General features: G+C 41.2%; 1 protein-coding gene across 1 annotated transcript; it reads left to right on the forward strand.

Annotated features, from left to right (window-relative positions):
• The first annotated feature begins 1,003 nt into the window (after positions 1–1,003).
• srp54 (signal recognition particle 54) lies at positions 1,004–19,858 on the forward strand. The gene is made up of 15 exons (XM_077730929.1): positions 1,004–1,169; positions 2,813–2,942; positions 3,849–3,940; positions 5,966–6,050; positions 6,126–6,230; positions 9,033–9,099; positions 9,164–9,221; positions 9,318–9,468; positions 14,835–14,983; positions 15,051–15,238; positions 17,732–17,805; positions 17,876–17,984; positions 18,057–18,227; positions 18,301–18,396; positions 19,335–19,858. The coding sequence occupies exons 2-15, from the start codon at positions 2,865–2,867 to the stop codon at positions 19,424–19,426; spliced, it is 1,515 nt and encodes a 504-aa protein (XP_077587055.1). The 5' UTR covers positions 1,004–1,169; positions 2,813–2,864; the 3' UTR covers positions 19,427–19,858.
• The last annotated feature ends 564 nt before the right edge of the window (positions 19,859–20,422 follow it).

Genomic DNA, 20,422 nt, shown 5'->3' on the forward strand with positions numbered 1-20,422 from the left:
TGGGAAAGAGTGGTAATATTATTATTAAATCTTCAGTTTTCAGCAATATCTTTGTTCTCATCTCATTTTCTGAACCGCTTTGTCCTCATTAGGGTCGCGGGGGGTGCTAGAGCCGATCCCAGCTGTCTCCGGGCCAGAGGCAGGGGACACCCTGAATCTGTGGTCAGCCGATCTTTGTTAACTTTCTCAAATTTAAAAACAAGACCAAAATGCTATCGTGTGGGGTACAGTTTTTTCCATCTGACGTCGCCGTGGGCAAGCCTGGGTTAGATTCCCACTTAGTGATGATATGGTTGTAAGTGTGAGTGATTCTGTTTCATTGTGCCCTGCGATTGAGTGGCAACCAATTCAGGGTGTCTCCCATCTGCTACCTGCAATATCCCAAGTTTGGCACAGCCTTGTGTGGATAAGCAGTGACTGAATGATCCCTAGGAAAAAGGAGGCGCCCGTTTCACTCCTGTGTGGAGTTTGCATAGTCTCCACTGACTTTCTCTGGTTTCCCCCCCGTCCTCAAAAAACATCAAGGGTAGGCTGGTTGAGCACTCTAAAATGCCCCAAGATATGGGTGTGTGCGTGAATGGTTGACTTTTCTCCTTGTGGCCAGCGATTGGCTGGCCACCGATTCAGGGCTCCGTTTGGAAAATGAATGTAATCTAAAAACGGACTGAGACCGTAGCAGATATATATTTTTAATTTTCGGATCTGCTTATCCTCACAAGGTTCGCAGGGGGTGCTGGAGCATGTCCCAGCTTAATTCGGGCAGGAGGTGGGGGAGACCCTGAATTGGTGGCCAGCCAATTGCAGGGCACAAGGAGACAAATAACCATTTACGCTTACATTTATACCAAAGGGCAATTTAGAGTGTCCAATCAGCCTATCATGCATGTCTTTGAAGACATGCCCGGAGAACATCCAAACTTTACACAGAAGGACCGAACTGGATATTAATTCAGGACCCCAGAATTGTAGGGCCGACGCGGTTACTACTCAGCCACCGGGCCGCCCGAAGAAGTCTTGAAGATGGGAAACATGGCGCCAGGTGGCGACACAGGATTATTAGTGTAGAAGAAGAGTGAATTAACTTCCGGTTCAACATACTGATGACGAGAAGATAGCATTAGCACCTGTGACGAAGCGACGTAAAATCTCTACGAGTGGAAACGTTACAGGTGAACTTTGTCAGAATTCATTTGTCCATTTGGCTGTTTGTTTGTTGTCCGGCTATTATCCTGTAAGACTGGCGAACCCACGATCCCCAAGCTCAGTACTAACGTTGGCATCTTCTTCGCTACCTCGTCTCGGCAGACGTGCTGTCTGTTGTCAAACAGTCACTCAAGAGAAAATGGGATGCAATTACTTCTATTATATTATATTTCTAACCGAAAAAAAGAATTGGCTCTTGCCAAACTACTTTAAATTTAACATAAAACCTATATTTATTTGCACCGTGTAGCGGGGAAAGGGAGTGTTAGTAAACGTCTCATTAATTTTTTTGCTAAATTTAAATCGACAAATTGCACTAGTCGATGATAACATGACCGTGGATTTTCCATCTTTCTGAATCCTGTGATTTGCTGGTGCCATGGCGATATACAGATGTTGAGCAGAACTTTTTTTGTATTGAAATCAGGGGTAGGTGATGGCAAAAAGATCATATCACTTTAAAAAAAAAATCACTATCCCTATTTCCATCACGATTCCAACCGATGCTGCGTCACAATGGTGAAATTACCTGCCTGGAAGTCGGACATATATTGCATTATTCCAACAAAAATGTTGTCATATTTTGACAATATACTAATATGATGAGTGTTAAATCATCCATTGAAAAATTACAAAATTAAAATAGTAATTAACCAAATTCAATCGTAAGGTTAAGAGATTAATAGTTTTTAGAGATATCCTGATATTACCGAGTTTTTAACTTTATGTCTTTTATTTTTATCTTTTACTTTAGATCTATTCCGATTTTTCCCCATGTTTTGCCAATACCTAGAGCTGGGCAATATGACAAAATGTCACTGTTAAAAAACAATCAGTGTATTGATAATTATCACTAATCACATCTTTTTTGTCTCACATTTGATACTTCAAAATTCTGTGAATCAGTAAATAAATTACTTCCCTCCTTATTCAAATATTAACGTAACTAAAAAAACAAAGCCACTGTTTTCTGTGGTGGTTGGGTGGTATAATTGCAGTTTAAAAATTTCAAATTTTCATCAAAAGTTGTTAACATTATCATTGATAAAATTATTTCACGATAAATATCATTATCGTTTTATCGCCCAGCTCTACCAATAGCTTTCTGAGCCCCATATTTTTAGACCTGTAAAAATAATGCAAAATTTTAACGAGCTCTGATTTTCCTTTGTGTAGTTTGCTTGTTCTCCTGTAACTGGATCTGTTTTTCTCCCACATTGCCCCTGCATTGGGTGGTATAATTGCAGTTTAAAAATTTCAAATTTTCATCAAAAGTTGTTAACATTATCATTGATAAAATTATTTCACGATAAATATCATTATCGTTTTATCGCCCAGCTCTACCAATAGCTTTCTGAGCCCCATATTTTTAGACCTGTAAAAATAATGCAAAATTTTAACGAGCTCTGATTTTCCTTTGTGTAGTTTGCTTGTTCTCCTGTAACTGGATCTGTTTTTCTCCCACATTGCCCCTGCATGAATGGTTTTCTGTGTCCTTGTGCCCTGCAATTAGCTGGCAACCACTTCTGGTTGTCCCCCGCCTACTGCCTAAAGTTGGCTCCTTGTGAGGATAGTATGGAAAATTATTGTTCTGTATTTCCTTTTGCAGCTCAAATAGTGTGTATAACTAAGTGTACAGCCACACAACATCAGGCGTCATTATGGTACTGGCCGATCTAGGCCGCAAGATCACATCGGCGCTGAGATCGCTCAGTAATGCCACCATCATCAATGAAGAGGTAGTGTGGAACTGACAATACACTCACTCGAATTGTGTTGCAAATATATGTGGGTAAATAACCTGTTCAACCAGCACAAAGGCGACCTTAGTAATTATCAAAACACTGAGACCGATAGTATTTTTTAATATTAAAAGTAGTTGTAATATTAACCCTTTCGCTGCCTTTGACATTAAGTTAAAGGATAAGTCATATGGAGAGAAAAAAGTAAATTGCGTAAACTAAGATTATTACGGTAATAACGTTTCAACTCAATATTGGTACTCACAAATAACACTTGATACCATCTTTGATACTACATAAATAAAAAAAATGATCTATATAATTTTGGTAATCTATGGTAGTGCAAAACAGATTGGTAATTGACCAACAAACACAAAAATATCACAATTTAAAACAAGATTAAGGGATGACAATCTGCCACGCAGTCAATTATTAGCTTATTACGAAATAAAAAAAATGTCCTTAACATTTTTTCTGCTGAAACCAAACTAAATGAACTGAAATTTCTTTTTAAAATTGCTGAGAAAAAATATTTTGAAAAGAATTCAAAGTTTCTTATTAAACTTTCTTAGGAAATAAAAATATATGACTAAAGATGAAATTAAAAAGCAAAAAATTAGCAAGAGAATAAATGAATAAATAAAATGCGTACTGTACACAAAACAATTTTTGAGTAAAAAAACCTTAGTAAATTTGAGGAACTTTAACTGAATAATTTGTTTTAAATGATTTATAAATAATTGTTTTTAAAAATAATTTAAATAGCTGTTACTGCAGATAAAATACAAACTCTGCCTTGTTGTCATCTCATTGATTAATATGTACCAATCCACCAATTGGATTGAATATTTGTCGAGATTAATGGCCCCCTGTGCATTTAAAGTCAGCATCTTCCTTTGTCAGGTCCTCAACTCCATGCTCAAGGAGGTGTGTGCCGCCCTCCTGGAAGCTGATGTCAACATCAAACTGGTCAAGCAGCTGCGAGAGAATGTCAAGTATGTACTTTATTTACTCTCATATAAGCCGCTTTTTTCAGACAAAAAAATGATGAATCGAGGGTATGGCTTATATGCACATAAAAACCTGACTTGCAAAAAAACTGCAATTTGATGGTGCCGCGACCCGGTAACTTTCAAAATGGCGACCATGTGTGTGACGTCGCGACGCAAGCGAATGCCGTTAGGGCAATTTATTTCAAAATAGAGAAAAGATAAACAAAACGCTAAACTAAATTGATTTTGACATTGGTGAATGAAATTCATGAAAAAAAACGTATCTTGCATAAAACGCGAAAGTTCCTGTCACTGCTCGTTCGGGGCATGGCCATCTTAGCGAGGTCGGGGCGCGGCCATCTTAGTGAGTTTGGGGCGCGGCCATCTTAGGGAGGGCGGGGGCGTTGCCATCTTAGGGAGGGCGGGGGCGTGGCCATCTTGGGGAGGACGGGGGCGAGGCCAGCTAGGGGAGGACGGGGGCGAGGCCATCTAGGGGAGCACGGGGTCGAGGCCATCTCGGGGAGGACGGGGGCGAGGCCATCTCGGGGAGGACGGGGGCGAGGCCATCTCGGGGAGGACGGGGGCGAGGCCATCTCGGGGAGGTTGGGGCGCGGCCATCTCGGGGAGGTCGGGGCGCGGCCATCTCGGGGAGGTCCGGGCGCGGCCATCTCGGGGAGGTCGGGGCGCGGCCATCTCGGGGAGGTCGGGGCGCGGCCATCTCGGGGAGATCGGGGCGCGGCCATCTCGGGGAGGTCGGGGCGCGGCCATCTCGGGGAGGTCGGGGCGCGGCCATCTCGGGGAGGTCGGGGCGCGGCCATCTCGGGGAGGTCGGGGCGCGGCCATCTCGGGGGGGTCGGGGCGCGGCCATCTCGGGGGGGGCGGGGCGCGGCCATCTCGGGGGGGTCGGGGCGCGGCCATCTCGGGGGGGTCGGGGCGCGGCCATCTCGGGGAGGTCGGGGCGCGGCCATCTCGGGGAGGTCGGGGCGCGGCCATCTCGGGGAGGTCGGGGCGCGGCCATCTCGGGGAGGTCGGGGCGCGGCCATCTCGGGGAGGCCGGGGCGCGGCCATTTCCAGACATGAGTAGCTTCGATCTTGATCTTTTTTTCGTTTTATATCTTGTTCGAAAGTGACTATTGGAGAAATATGAACCATCTAAACAATTGAGGTATATTGACTTTAGAAGCAATATGGGTGCCACAACATCTTAAACTTCTGATTGGAAAATTGTAATTTCTGTAATAAAAAAAGCATCTGGTTCTCATCAAGGAAGACTTTCAACTCAATATTGGTACTCACAAAAATGCCTGATACCATTTTTGAAACTACATAAAAAAATGAATCAAATAATTTTGGTAATCTGTGGTAGTGCAAAACAGATAGGTAATTGGCCAACAAACAAACAAAAATCACAATTTAAAACAAATTTAGGAGATGACAATCTTCCACGCAGTCAATTATTAGCAAATACGAAATGAAAAAAAATTGTGACTTTCTCAACATTTTTTTTCTGCTGAAACCAAACTAAATGATTTTCTTTTTTAAATTACTGAGAAAAACACATCCAAATGAAATCAAATTTTTGATGTACAAGAAATAAAAAAAAAGAACTCTCTCAGATAAATTATAAAAAAATATTTTAAAATAAAATTATTTACCTGCAAACAATTTTAGTTCGTGAATAGTAGGTTCAAGCTTAGATGATTTGACTTTAAAATTAAACAGGAAGAGGAAAAAAAGAGCAAAAAACAATAAAATATTAAGTAATGTCAAGTAAAACAACCCAAATTTGACAGAAACAAACCAAATCATTTTAATTTTATGTATATAAAGTCGTGATACCTGAAATAGGACAAAGTAATTGTATTACATTATTTTACATGCAGAATATGTCAAAATTGCAAAATTACAAAACATCAAGGACACTTTCGGGTGGCCTCTTAGATGTGAGTAAATGCAGTATTTTTTTTCTCTTCAAATAGCACCTTTCATAAATCGGCTCATTGGGACTGAGATCTTTTATCCTCGCAGGGCAGCTATTGACCTGGAGGAAATGGCATCCGGTCTGAACAAGAGGAGGATGATCCAGCATGCCGTCTTCAAAGAGCTGGTCAAGGTCAGCATGACAAGAAAAGAGGAGATTTGGAGGTTGGAGAAAAACTGACAAGGTTTTTCTATGGTGTTGTCACAGTTGGTGGACCCAGGCGTAAAGGCATGGACACCGGTCAAAGGAAAGAATAATGTCATCATGTTTGTCGGCCTACAGGGAAGTGGCAAGACCACAACTTGTTCTAAGGTCACCAAACTCACTGTTTAACTTAAATTAATGTGATTAATCAAATCTAACTCATGGGCTGCCATTGCTGCACGCACGCATATATATTTATATATCTATCTATCTATATCTATCTATCTATCTATCTATCTATCTATCTGTCTGTCTGTCTGTCTGTCTGTCTGTCTGTCTGTCTGTCTGTCTGTCTGTCTGTCTGTCTGTCTGTCTGTCTGTCTGTCTGTCTGTCTGTCTGTCTGTCTGTCTGTCTGTCTGTCTGTCTGTCTGTCTGTCTGTCTGTCTGTCTGTCTGTCTGTCTGTCTGTCTGTCTGTCTGTCTGTCTGTCTGTCTGTCTGTCTGTCTGTCTGTCTGTCTGTCTGTCTGTCTGTCTGTCTGTCTGTCTGTCTGTCTGTCTGTCTGTCTGTCTGTCTGTCTGTCTGTCTGTCTGTCTGTCTGTCTGTCTGTCTGTCTGTCTGTCTGTCTGTCTGTCTGTCTGTCTGTCTGTCTGTCTGTCTGTCTGTCTATCTGTCTATCTGTCTATCTGTCTATCTGTCTATCTGTCTATCTGTCTATCTGTCTATCTGTCTATCTGTCTATCTGTCTATCTGTCTATCTGTCTATCTGTCTATCTGTCTATCTGTCTATCTGTCTATCTGTCTATCTGTCTATCTGTCTATCTGTCTATCTGTCTATCTGTCTATCTGTCTATCTGTCTATCTGTCTATCTGTCTATCTGTCTATCTGTCTATCTGTCTATCTGTCTATCTGTCTATCTGTCTATCTGTCTATCTGTCTATCTGTCTATCTGTCTATCTGTCTATCTGTCTATCTGTCTATCTGTCTATCTGTCTATCTGTCTATCTGTCTATCTGTCTATCTGTCTATCTGTCTATCTGTCTATCTGTCTATCTGTCTATCTGTCTATCTGTCTATCTGTCTATCTGTCTATCTGTCTATCTGTCTATCTGTCTATCTGTCTATCTGTCTATCTGTCTATCTGTCTATCTGTCTATCTGTCTATCTGTCTATCTGTCTATCTGTCTATCTGTCTATCTGTCTATCTGTCTATCTGTCTATCTGTCTATCTGTCTATCTGTCTATCTGTCTATCTGTCTATCTGTCTATCTGTCTATCTGTCTATCTGTCTATCTGTCTATCTGTCTATCTGTCTATCTGTCTATCTGTCTATCTGTCTATCTGTCTATCTGTCTATCTGTCTATCTGTCTATCTGTCTATCTGTCTATCTGTCTATCTGTCTATCTGTCTATCTGTCTATCTGTCTATCTGTCTATCTGTCTATCTGTCTATCTGTCTATCTGTCTATCTGTCTATCTGTCTATCTGTCTATCTGTCTATCTGTCTATCTGTCTATCTGTCTATCTGTCTATCTGTCTATCTGTCTATCTGTCTATCTGTCTATCTGTCTATCTGTCTATCTGTCTATCTGTCTATCTGTCTATCTGTCTATCTGTCTATCTGTCTATCTGTCTATCTGTCTATCTGTCTATCTGTCTATCTGTCTATCTGTCTATCTGTCTATCTGTCTATCTGTCTATCTGTCTATCTGTCTATCTGTCTATCTGTCTATCTGTCTATCTGTCTATCTGTCTATCTGTCTATCTGTCTATCTGTCTATCTGTCTATCTGTCTATCTGTCTATCTGTCTATCTGTCTATCTGTCTATCTGTCTATCTGTCTATCTGTCTATCTGTCTATCTGTCTATCTGTCTATCTGTCTATCTGTCTATCTGTCTATCTGTCTATCTGTCTATCTGTCTATCTGTCTATCTGTCTATCTGTCTATCTGTCTATCTGTCTATCTGTCTATCTGTCTATCTGTCTATCTGTCTATCTGTCTATCTGTCTATCTGTCTATCTGTCTATCTGTCTATCTGTCTATCTGTCTATCTGTCTATCTGTCTATCTGTCTATCTGTCTATCTGTCTATCTGTCTATCTGTCTATCTGTCTATCTGTCTATCTGTCTATCTGTCTATCTGTCTATCTGTCTATCTGTCTATCTGTCTATCTGTCTATCTGTCTATCTGTCTATCTGTCTATCTGTCTATCTGTCTATCTGTCTATCTGTCTATCTGTCTATCTGTCTATCTGTCTATCTGTCTATCTGTCTATCTGTCTATCTGTCTATCTGTCTATCTGTCTATCTGTCTATCTGTCTATCTGTCTATCTGTCTATCTGTCTATCTGTCTATCTGTCTATCTGTCTATCTGTCTATCTGTCTATCTGTCTATCTGTCTATCTGTCTATCTGTCTATCTGTCTATCTGTCTATCTGTCTATCTGTCTATCTGTCTATCTGTCTATCTGTCTATCTGTCTATCTGTCTATCTGTCTATCTGTCTATCTGTCTATCTGTCTATCTGTCTATCTGTCTATCTGTCTATCTGTCTATCTGTCTATCTGTCTATCTGTCTATCTGTCTATCTGTCTATCTGTCTATCTGTCTATCTGTCTATCTGTCTATCTGTCTATCTGTCTATCTGTCTATCTGTCTATCTGTCTATCTGTCTATCTGTCTATCTGTCTATCTGTCTATCTGTCTATCTGTCTATCTGTCTATCTGTCTATCTGTCTCTGTCTATCTGTCTCTGTCTATCTGTCTCTGTCTATCTGTCTCTGTCTATCTGTCTCTGTCTATCTGTCTCTGTCTATCTGTCTCTGTCTATCTGTCTATCTGTCTATATATATATAATCTATATATATACACACGCACTCACATACATATATGTATGTATGCATGCGCGTACGGACGTTACGTTACGTGTATACACACCACCTTAGTTTTATGGTACATATGTTTTGCAGCTAGCATATTACTACCAACGAAAAGGCTGGAAGACATGTCTTATCTGTGCTGACACCTTCAGAGCTGGTAAAGCATTTGACGTCACTTGACATGTCACATGCCCCTCACTGCTGCTCTCGGCTTTCTACAGGTGCTTTTGATCAGCTCAAACAAAATGCCACAAAAGCCAGAATACCCTTTTACGGCAGGTGGGTTTGTCATCATCTTTGCTATTAGGGAGTTATTTTCAAGACAGTGCTTCTTTGTAGGCGTGTTGTTGGATAAAGAAATGTTGTCGTGTTTAGTTACACAGAGATGGACCCGGTGGTGATCGCAGCGGAAGGTGTGGAGAAATTCATGGGCGAGAATTTTGAGATCATCATTGTAGACACCAGCGGACGCCACAAACAGGAAGACTCGCTGTTTGAGGAGATGCTGCAAGTCTCCAATGCTGTAGTGAGTATGGCTGTGTCAGTCAATCAACAACTAATGGACGAACCAAAGAATCAACAACTATTATAGTTTAAATCAGGGGTCTCAAACTCAATTTACCTGAGGGCCGCAAGAGGCAGAGTCTGGCTGAGACTGGGCCGCATCAGGATTTCCACAAGAAAAGCGCTGACAAAACATTCCAACGTTATCAAATATCTTTATTTTTTAACAAAAAATTATGAATTAAATAAATTGACTTAAAGATGAATAAAAAATAAATCATTTAGTAATAAATAAAATAAAAATAAAAATGAGAATACAGTAGATATACAGTGGCTGGCTAAGTAGAGAAAACTAATTATTTTCATTTTGTTTCAAATGTCTGTATTAACAGCTCTTTAAATTTTAACTTTCTGAACTTTACTTCTTGCTGCTAAAGACCTGGCAGCGCTTTTTCTCACATAGCTGAGTCACATTTGGCTTGAGGGAGGAAGCAGTGGAGACCCTCAATAGAGCTTGAAGATACTCATCAGTAAGTCTGGACCTATACTTGGACTTATTGACATTCAAGGTGGAGAAGAATTTCTCACACAAGTATGTGCTCCCAAAAAGGCACATGGTCCGCTTGAACATTCGGGAAAGTTCAGGGAAGCTGGGGATCAACTCTCTCACAAATTGCCCAAGCTTGTCTGCTTCTCCACTCACCTCCCTGAACTTGGTTTTGAGAGCAGAGTTGCACTGCAGGTCAATGAGCTCCATTTGAAGCTCAGGAGGGGCATCTTGCACATCTAAGGAGAAGGGGTCCGCAAACATTTGAAATGTGGCTTTGTGTGTCTTGAAGTCTGCAAATCTGTGATCAAATTCCTCCTGCAGCTTCGAAATGGCCTCCACATATTTCTCACCACTGAATGGTGTGCCTGCATCCACAAGAGCCTTGCATGCTGGGAAATGGAAAAGGTTTGCCTGAGAGAGCTGGGCTTTCCATAACAAAAGTTTAGTGCAGAATGCTCTCACGTTGTCATAGGCAGCACGGACAAGTTGCCCCTGGCCTTGCAGCTTCTTGTTCAGTACATTAAGCTCATAAAAAGCTAAGTCCATGAGCCATTTGGGATCATTTAGCACAGGAACAGCAACCCTGTCTATCTCCATGAAGTCTTTTACTTCTGCTCTCAATCAAAAAATCTCTTCAACACATTTCCCCTGCTGAGCCAACGTACCTCAGTGAAGTAGAGCACATTCCCATATTCAGACTCCATTTCCTCCAAAAAAGCACGAAACATTCTATGCTTTAAGCCCCTGGATCTGATTTGGTTGATGCATTTCACAACGACAGACATCACATTGTCAAACTTCAGGCATCTGCTGCAAAGGGCCTGCTGATGGATAATGCAGTGCAGAGCTATGGCCTCATCCACACCCTCCTCTTCCAGTTTTTTTATTACAAGTGCTACCAGTCCATTCTTCCTCCCAATCATTGATGGGGCTCCATCAGTTGGGCGTGAGTTTGAGACCCCAGGTGTAAAGAAATCAACTGTGGGAGCAATTATTAGAAAATGGGACACATACAAGACCACTGATAATCTCCCTCGATCTGGGGCTCCATGCAAGATCTCACCCAGTAATGTCAAAATGATAACAAGAACTGTTAGCAATAATCCCAGAACCACACGTGGGGGCCTGGTGAATGACCTACAGAGAGTTGACCACAGTAACAAAGGCTACTATCCGTAACACAATCCGCCGCCAGGAACTCAAATTCTGCACGGCCAGACTTGTCCCCCTGCTGAAGCCAGTACACATCCAGGCCCATATGTGGTTTGTTAGAGATGATCTCATTTGGATGATCCAGAAGAGGACTGGGAAAATGTGTATGGTCAGATGAAACCAAAATAGAACTTTTTGATAGAGAAAGAATACTGAATTGCATCCGAAGAACACCATACCCACTGTGAAGCATGGGGGTGGAAACATCATGCTTTGGGGCTGTTTTTCTGAAAAGGGACCAGGACGCCTGTTCTGTGTTAGGGACAGAATGAATGGGGCCATGTATCGAGAGATTTTGAGTGAAAATCTCCTTCCATTAACAAGGATATTGAAGATGAGATGTGGCTGAGTCTTTCAGCATGACAATGATCCCAAACACACAGCCAGGACAACAAAGGAGTGGCTTCGTAAGAAGTATTTTAAGATCCTGGAGTGGCCTAGCCAGTCTCCATATCTCAACACCAGAGACAATCTGTGGGGAGAGTTGAAAGTCTGTGTTGTCCAACGACAGCAGAATGGGCCAAAATACCAGCAACAGTGTGTGAAAAGCTCGTGAAGAGTTAGAGAAAACGTTTGGCCTCCGTTATTCCCAACAAAAGGTACATAATAAAGTATTGAAATGAACTTTTGGTATTGATCAAATACTTATTTTTACACCATGATTTGCAGATAAATTCTTTAAAAATCCAACTGATTTTCAGTTTTTTTAATCCACATTCTCCCTCACGGTTGAGGTTTACCCATGTTGATAATTACAGGCCTCTAATCTTTTCAAGTAGGATAACTTGCACAATTGGTGGTTGACTAAATACTTATTTGCCCCACTGTATATCGATACTCCTTATGTGTCACACACAAGGTCACTTCACTGAATACCTGGACTCCTGCCAACGAGCAGTTCAGGTACTGTGCAATAGAACTCGAGGTCCTGGAATTTGGCTATGAGACTTTTCTGGACTATATGCCACACAGCTGCTTTATGCAACTGCTGGAAGTTTTGCTACTAAATTCATCACCGATCATAGTTTCATTGTAGTTATTTACCAATCATAGCTTTATAACTTTAAAAACGTCATTTTCGGAAGCATTTCCGCCAGCGAGTTTCTATATGCTCCCCAAAACACTTTTTTTCCTGTCGTGACGGGAGTTATAAAACATCCACCCATCCATAAATCACGCTTTATCTATTCTATAATTCTTTTAAAGCGTGATATAGGGATGGATGTGTGTGTGTGTGCTTCTAGAGCAGGGGTGGCCAACCCGCGGCTCCCGAGCCGCATGCGGCTCTTTGCCCGGTTTCATGCGGCTCTTACGTCAATATCAAAGTTTGTATTTGTGTTTTATTTTTATTTGCGTGTGCGCTTCGCTTGAGTTCAATACGGTATTTTCGTCCAATGCGCATGTGCTTGGGATGAAAATACCTCAAAGTTTCCCAGTAGGAGCAGGGTCATTTGAGTAAACGTTTTTAACAGAGTGGGAGAGCTCCCGTGAACCAGAAGCGACAATGAACGGCGTCGCGCACACAAAAAGTATCCCAAAGATCGAGCGTCGGCTGAGAAAGCCACACCCCCTGCGAGGCAGACCAAGGCGAGAGTGCTCAGCCGGGAGCAGCCAATAGAGCGAGGTGTACACCCACGTGGTGGGGCGCTAGTTAAAAGCCATTCATAATAAATAACAGCTCACAAGGAGCGAATGTTGCGCAAAAATAGGCTCTGATTTTATGACAGAAGTCCCACTAAGTAACATGCATAGTAAAAGAAAAACGCTATTGTAATTATTATATTTCTGTTTGTGGACTTGGTTGAACTGAGAGTTTGTCTGTGTGAGACAGTGCACACAATGTTCATTGTTGATAATGACTGGCCTGTGCTATTAGTACTGTAGGAGTCAATTTATGTCATTACTATGCTGGTGTGTGACATTTACAATAAATCTGGCTGAGCAAAGGTATGTGTGTGATGTGGCTCTTTGCGGTAACACAGTAAAAAATGTGGCTCTTGGTCTCTGACTGGTTGGCCACCCCTGTTCTAGAGACTGGCTGGTGGCAATTTTTCCAAAAATTACATTTGGAAATGACGTGGAAAGGTGTCCTACCTTACAACTTACATTGGGTCAGCGGGTCTAACACTATCGTGTCTTACCAAATCTTCCCGTCATGACAGGGGAAAGTCTTTCGGTTATAGAATAGCTAAAGTGCAATTTATGGATGGGTAGATGTTTATGTTAACATTCTCACGCTACTTTTGTCCACACCATACATTGTAGAGAGTTGACATGATGGTGCCCAGAAACGGCTGTTGGATCCTAAGAGAAGACAGATTGAATTTTTTTACCTTCTCCTGGTGTGTAAACTCAAGCTTTGAGCATTTGCAAGGCCTGAAATATGTTAAGTCTCTGCTCTTTTGTGGTAGTTTTAAGTATTGCAGTATGCAGGTTCCAAAAACCCATCCCTAATTCAGTGCACACTAGATCGCTTCCGCTTAATCATTTCGTTAGTTGCATGAACTATGCAACAGCACCGCTATGGTGAGTTTGTATTTTTGTCATATTTTCATTCTGGTTTACAATGTTTTACCAAAAATGACACCCAAACATTGCTGAAATAGGTGAAACTTGTCGGCCTTTCTCTTGAAATTGACCGTCAGTTTTCCTTACTTTTTCCCAAAAGACATACTTCTGCTTCTGTATATGTTATAAATTCCTTTTTTGCATACTTCTCATACGTTTGCACTGTCACTTTTCACAAATTATGCCATAAAAGAGAAGTTCTCATTTTGTATCAAGTTGAGAAAGGCGTAAACAATTGAAGCGCACCAAGATGGCAGCACAATCTTTTGCATTCCAAAGTAGTGGCGAGGCTTCCACCTCGGCGGGAGCTCATGATTCTGCATCTATATCATGGTTACATAGCCCCTACCATGCTCAGATGCCACAATGGCATTGTGGACTTAGCAGGAGCAAGATCAGCTGTGGGGCCTGCATGTGTGTGACTGAAACTTTCTCATCTAAACCTTTTTTCAAAAGATTTTTTTTTTTAACAATGCAACAATGTTCTTTTGGTTCTAAACAAGCAGTTGGGTCCAGCGAAGCTGGGTCCCCTGCTTGTTATCAATAAATGGCACCAAATTGAAGCAGCGAATCTTCGGAAAAACAAAAAGAGGATAACAGTAAAGATTGTTATAATTATTTTTTTTTACATTTATTTCATTCAAAACAAGATTTAAAAGTATTTTAAAAACAAAAGCCAAAACAGACATGCTTTATTAATTTGTTCAATTCAAAAATAAATGTTCTCCGGCTGTTTTGCAGCACATTATTACTTTTTTAATTAGTCCAAATTATTATTAAATAATGTATGAGCAATTATTAAATCTATGCTCTGTAAACAATGATAGTTGGTTGCATATATTACGAAATCGTTCTCAATCCGTAGTTTTTCGTTCGCATACTCATTACCAACTAACCAACGAAACGCAGAGTAACACATTGATCGATGACTTGACTCATCTAAGAAATCGGTCATTAGAGTACTTGAAAAAATAATTCTTTATCCCAGCCTTGTTCGTGAGTACCCTGTATGGCGCGTCCGAACCGTCAGTCATCCTCCTGGTCTTCTGTTCCCATAGCAACCTGACAACATTGTCTACGTGATGGACGCATCCATAGGTCAGGCCTGTGAGTCTCAGGCCAAAGCCTTCAAGGACAAAGTGGATGTGGCATCGGTCATCGTTACCAAGCTAGACGGACATGCCAAAGGAGGCGGAGCTCTTAGCGCGTTAGTTGACGGGACGTCACCATCATTTCGAAGTGTTTGCTTTGACTGGTGACTATTTCTCTCTTAGGGTGGCAGCCACACGGAGTCCAATCATCTTTATCGGCACAGGCGAGCACATCGATGACTTTGAACCCTTTAAGACGCAGCCGTTTGTCAGTAAACTGCTCGGCATGGGTGACATCGAAGGGCTGATTGACAGAGTCAACGAACTCAAGTTGGACGACAATGAGGAGCTGATTGACAAACTCAAACATGGTGAGACCTGAGACGAGGGCAAAGGTCGGCTTCAAACTCCTAACCTATTTTTGCCACCCCTGCTGTGTAGTCACCAGGTCCACCACAATGAATTGACTAATCATGTTCAGACATAGGCTTTATCATCATCATCGAATCATCAAAAACCTATTGTCATCATACACAACTGCGTATGACAAAAGTGGTGGTCCTACTCCACAAAGTGCGCTTTCCCGGTAAAAGACAAAATATAAGTAATATAAAAATATAAGAGTTATATCCTTTTGAAATACATTTTAAAAAAGCCTAATCTAAGATATTATTACTATCCACGGAAATCTCAGTGGTTCAATGCAGGTTCGTTGGCAATCTGCTGTGATGGATATATCGCATCTCCCTCTGAGAACAACCAAAACCTGGGGACTAGAAAAAAGTTAGCCTTGGAGATGTTACCAAACAACAACAAGACTGAGGAAACAAAACACCAAACTGTAGAGCAAGAGCCAGCTGTGCCCGTGCGTGCCGCCATTTCGGATCACTTACCTCCTCACTATCTCCTCACTTAAAGCCCTGCGCGCTGTCATCTTGAAAAAAGATTGCCGTATTTTCCGCACTATAAGGCACAAATAAGAGTTAAATTTTATATATAATATTGGAATGGAAATTGTTTTTGATTTTTTCTAATTTGCCATATAGTAAGAGAGTAACAAATAACTAGTGGTTATGATGTTTAATAGTATTGAAATTATAGATAGATTTTCCGGAGGGGAGAAAGAGAGACTTTTTGCACGGCAACACGCTCCTAACATAACAAACAAATTTATTCGAACTTGGATTACGATACAGACGAACTCAAAAATAAGTTTAATTGAACCTTACTGTAAACTTCATTCTGATTTTCTTTTAGATTTTTATACCTTTATTCTCCCGGGTTGCCGTCACCCTGACTATCAGCTGCAGTTTTTGAAAGGAACCTATCGGGGGTTGTTTGCTTTTGTCTTTCCTTCAGTATATTCCGAAAATGATTTACACACATGTCTTCACAATAGGATAACGCACGACCACTTGCCAACGGGAAGTAGTATACTCCTCATATTGGCTGGCAAGCTCCGCCATGCGTACACCATTCTGCACTGACTAACGGGGGAAAATACAGTGAAAAAAATGCCCAGTGCTCGTAGAGACATTTACATAAGCAGCCTCCCGTGTAGGATGTATGCTCGTATATGAAATTTGTGTCGTATCTTAAGGTAAATATTCGCTCAATTTTCCTCTAATCTCAAATTGCTCATTTGTCGGGGCACTCGTATGTCAAGGTGTCAAGGAATATTCTGTCAAGGTGTATTCTTTATTCTTTCATCTTCCATTCCGCTTATCCGCTGATGATGAAGGTCAAGCCTGTCCTGTCATATTTCTGGCATAGTCCGTCTTGAAAATGTCTTTAAATCAACACACCAATATATTTGCTCGTGCAGAACGTTCCAAATAAAGCTTGGTAGCTCTCATAGTTAGTGCACTGAAAGTGGCGGACACACCCTTTTCACGGCTGTAACAGGCTTGCTAACTTTGGAGTTGACTGCCCTTTCTTAATGGTGTCCATTTTTTTTCTGGAAAAGTCCGTCTGGAAAATAGCTTTGTGAGCAAATCTGCAACCAAATCCCTTTGTTTTCCTCTGTCTGCCATTGTGGGTGGAGTTTGCGATCTCTGGCTGGCTCCCTTTGGCTTTGGTCCGCCTACTAGCCAATCATAGATGGTGAAAGCGATGACGTGTCCCTCCGCCTGCGAAATGGCCTTGGTGTCACCAAATCAAATTCGAATTGGTTAAAGCAACAGTCTGATCGACGCTTGTTTTATGCAGCAGAGCCCGCAGAACTGATTGTGAAGGCCTTGAGGCAGATTTCTTACCCTGGCAACAAATTATGGCTGAAATGTGATTGGTTAAATGCTTCAATATGAAAACACACATCTCGAAGCAGTGCAACCAGGGGGAAAAGCAATGAAAGGAAGCTAACTGACAATTTGGAATTCTTTAATAAGTATTGATGGACCAAATATAATATATGATTCAGATATTTCTTAGGCCAGCAGAGAAGGCATCGAAGGCCCTGATGGCCCGCCACTGCTATTTAATAATCTGTATCAACCGTTTGGTACACTGTCCCCACGTTTTAATAACCTACCACAGTTGTTTTAAAAGTAATTACTGCATCAATTAGTATGATTTTTTTTTTCTTCCACCCGGCGTTGGCCCCTAGGGCGTCTTCAAAGAAATGAGGTGCAAATCTCGGCTTTTGATAATCATGCACTTACAAACATTCAACTTTTCTCAGCACACATTTTTAACTATCACTGCACATTTGTCACTAAAATACTAATCCCAGAATCCTAATTACATGCTTAATTGACTTGTGGTAATAATCGTTTCTTAATTGACTATTACATTTTTTTTGTGTGCGAATTTGTTGTCAGGTTGTCCTGCTCCATTTTCAATGTGATGCGCTTTGTCACCCTCAGGCCAGTTCACCCTCCGAGACATGTATGAACAGTTCCAGAACATCATGAAGATGGGACCCTTCGGGCAGATCATGGTTTTCCACCGTCACTTGTCCCTGTGGCATTTTGCATGGCAACTGAATGTTTCTGTATGTGTGTGTGTAGGGTATGATTCCAGGCTTTGGAACTGACTTTATGAGTAAAGGAAATGAGCAAGAATCCATGGCCAGACTGAAAAAACTCATGACCATCATGGACAGCATGAATGACCAAGGTAGGGTTTTGCAGCACACTGAAGAAGGTGGCCAAACCTGATAACAATTCAAGTCAATGTGTATTTATGTAGAGTTGGACAGTAAGGACGGCGCCAAGCTGTTCAGCAAACAGGCCAACCGCATCCAGCGGGTGGCTCGCGGAGCAGGCGTGGCCACCCGCGACGTCCAAGAACTTCTGACCCAGTACACCAAGTTTGCTCAAATGGTTAAGAAAATGGGCGGAATTAAAGGCCTCTTTAAAGGTGACGTGGTATCCAACGGCCGCCATATTAATCGCACGCGCCATCTTACCTGCCTTTTTTAATTGGTTTTCAGGGGGAGACATGTCCAAGAACGTCAACCCGTCTCAAATGGCTAAACTCAACCAGCAGATGGCAAAGATGATGGACCCTCGGGTTCTTCACCACATGGGTACTGTCTCGCTATTCACAATTCTGTCTAAATGGAAAGCTTTTTTTCACATTGTACCATCCCGATGCATTTAAACCAGATGGGAACTTTATTTCATTAACTTTGCGACCATTTGGAAGGATACTCACAATGGTCCTTCTTGGACTTCTTGTTGCGAACATTAGTCAGCCTGATTCACATGCTTCTGCTATGACTGAAAGTAATTACTATATGCCAAAGTAATACATTTCAAATCGTAAAAACTACTAATGACATGGCATATAGATATATACATCACAATGTTATAACTGTAGGATTATGACATAATTGAACATTCAGGCCATTTATATTAAAACTCCAATATTCAACAAAAATTTGACTGTTAATGATATGTAAAGTAATCCCTCAAATAACGTGTAATGCATTTTGCTATGCTAGGTAACAACTATTGCGATCAGTTAACTCATTAGCTACCCTTGACTGCGATAGTCCAATTCACGTGGAATGCAGGTAGCAATAATTCCCAGTCCAAAGGATTGGATGTCTATATCTGCTCATGGCATTCATTCATTTTCTGTATCGCTTATTCTCGCAAGGGTTGCTGGGGTGCTGGTGCCTATCCCAGCTAACAACGGGCATTAGGCAGGGGACAACCTGAACTTGGAGATGGAGAGCCATTCACGCTCACACATACCTAGGGGCAATGTATTGTGTCCAAACAGCCCACCAAGCATGTTTTTAGGATGAGGGAAGAAACTGGGATACCCACACAAAACCCACTCAGACCTGGGCAGAACATGCAAACCCCATACAGGAAGTTTGGAACTCAGCAAAAGTTGAACCCTTAATCTTGGTCAGAACTGTGAGGTAGACGTACTAACCACTCATGAACTGAGCCTCATGTCTATTGCTGCTAAAGGCAATGAAATATAATTCTTCTTCCATTTGTACGTTCACAGGCGGTATGCAAGGCCTGCAGTCGATGATGCGTCAGTTCCAGCAGGGAGCAGCGGGAAACATGAAAGGCATGATGGGATTCAACAACATGTGAGCAGCACAGAATTACAAGATGACAGTGGAGCTCACTTATTTTGCATCCTGAGTGGAAGGGACTGGATAATGTGTGGCTGGCAATGCAATGTTTTCTTTAGATGTATTATTATCGCGGTTTTATCTATCGCAAGTGAAGTTATGAAACATTTCCAAAAGGAAATCTATAAAGTTCACATGCTGAAGTCCACTTCTTTTGTTTTTATATAAATAAACTATCTAACCAAACTAAAAAAATCTAACAATGTGACATGATCAAATTTACAGAGTTGGCATTAAGGAACTGTTAAAGTAAAGACCTTCATGTAGATCTAATTAGTGTTTGATCACCACCTTAGGGGCTTCTGAAAACAAAATTAAATCTTTTGGAGGAGCGAGCGGTTTACTTTTTGATTTTGGAATTATTTTACAATAAACCTAAACATTTGGAGAATGTTTTGTCCTTTTTAATTGTTGGATTATCCACTAAAATCTCATCTGGCTCAAATATTTATGTACACTGTGTTCCCTCAACTATCACGGTAAATATAGACCAGACATGGCCACGATAAAAGAAAAACCGTGAAGTAGCATCACCCCCGTAATAACTTCCACAATACATGTTTTTGTGCCAATACAGAAATGTAAGTACACGAGTACAATTATCAGTATATATACTTCTTAAATATTACAGCTATAAGCTTGTCTGAAGATCATGTGTTAATATCTAAACATAATGTATATTTTTTAAAGTAACTACCGTATTTTCATGACTATAAGGCGCACATAAAAGTCTGACATTTTCTCCAAAAATGTGTGGTGTGTGTGTGTGTGTGTGTGTGTGTGTGTGTGTGTGTGTGTGTGTGTGTGTGTGTGTGTGTGTGTGTGTGTGTGTGAAGGTGTGGGGGTGTGTCTGTATACATACGTACGCACACATTATACACATTACACACATTATACATATTAACACGCAGCTTGCCGTCATTCCCGGAGGCTTGAGAACTACAACCGCTGTACA

Source organism: Stigmatopora nigra, chromosome 13 (genome assembly GCF_051989575.1).
Source record: "Stigmatopora nigra isolate UIUO_SnigA chromosome 13, RoL_Snig_1.1, whole genome shotgun sequence".
In the NCBI taxonomy this organism is placed as follows: domain Eukaryota; kingdom Metazoa; phylum Chordata; class Actinopteri; order Syngnathiformes; family Syngnathidae; genus Stigmatopora; species Stigmatopora nigra.

Bases quoted from the DNA above. Each gene is read 5' to 3' on its own strand.
- srp54 (XM_077730929.1), top strand. From the start codon at position 2,865: ATGGTACTGGCCGATCTAGGCCGCAAGATCACATCGGCGCTGAGATCG. The intron at 2,943-3,848 runs GTAGTGTGGAAC...TTCCTTTGTCAG, and splicing joins CCACCATCATCAATGAAGAG to GTCCTCAACTCCATGCTCAA. The intron at 6,051-6,125 runs GTCAGCATGACA...GTGTTGTCACAG, and splicing joins TCTTCAAAGAGCTGGTCAAG to TTGGTGGACCCAGGCGTAAA.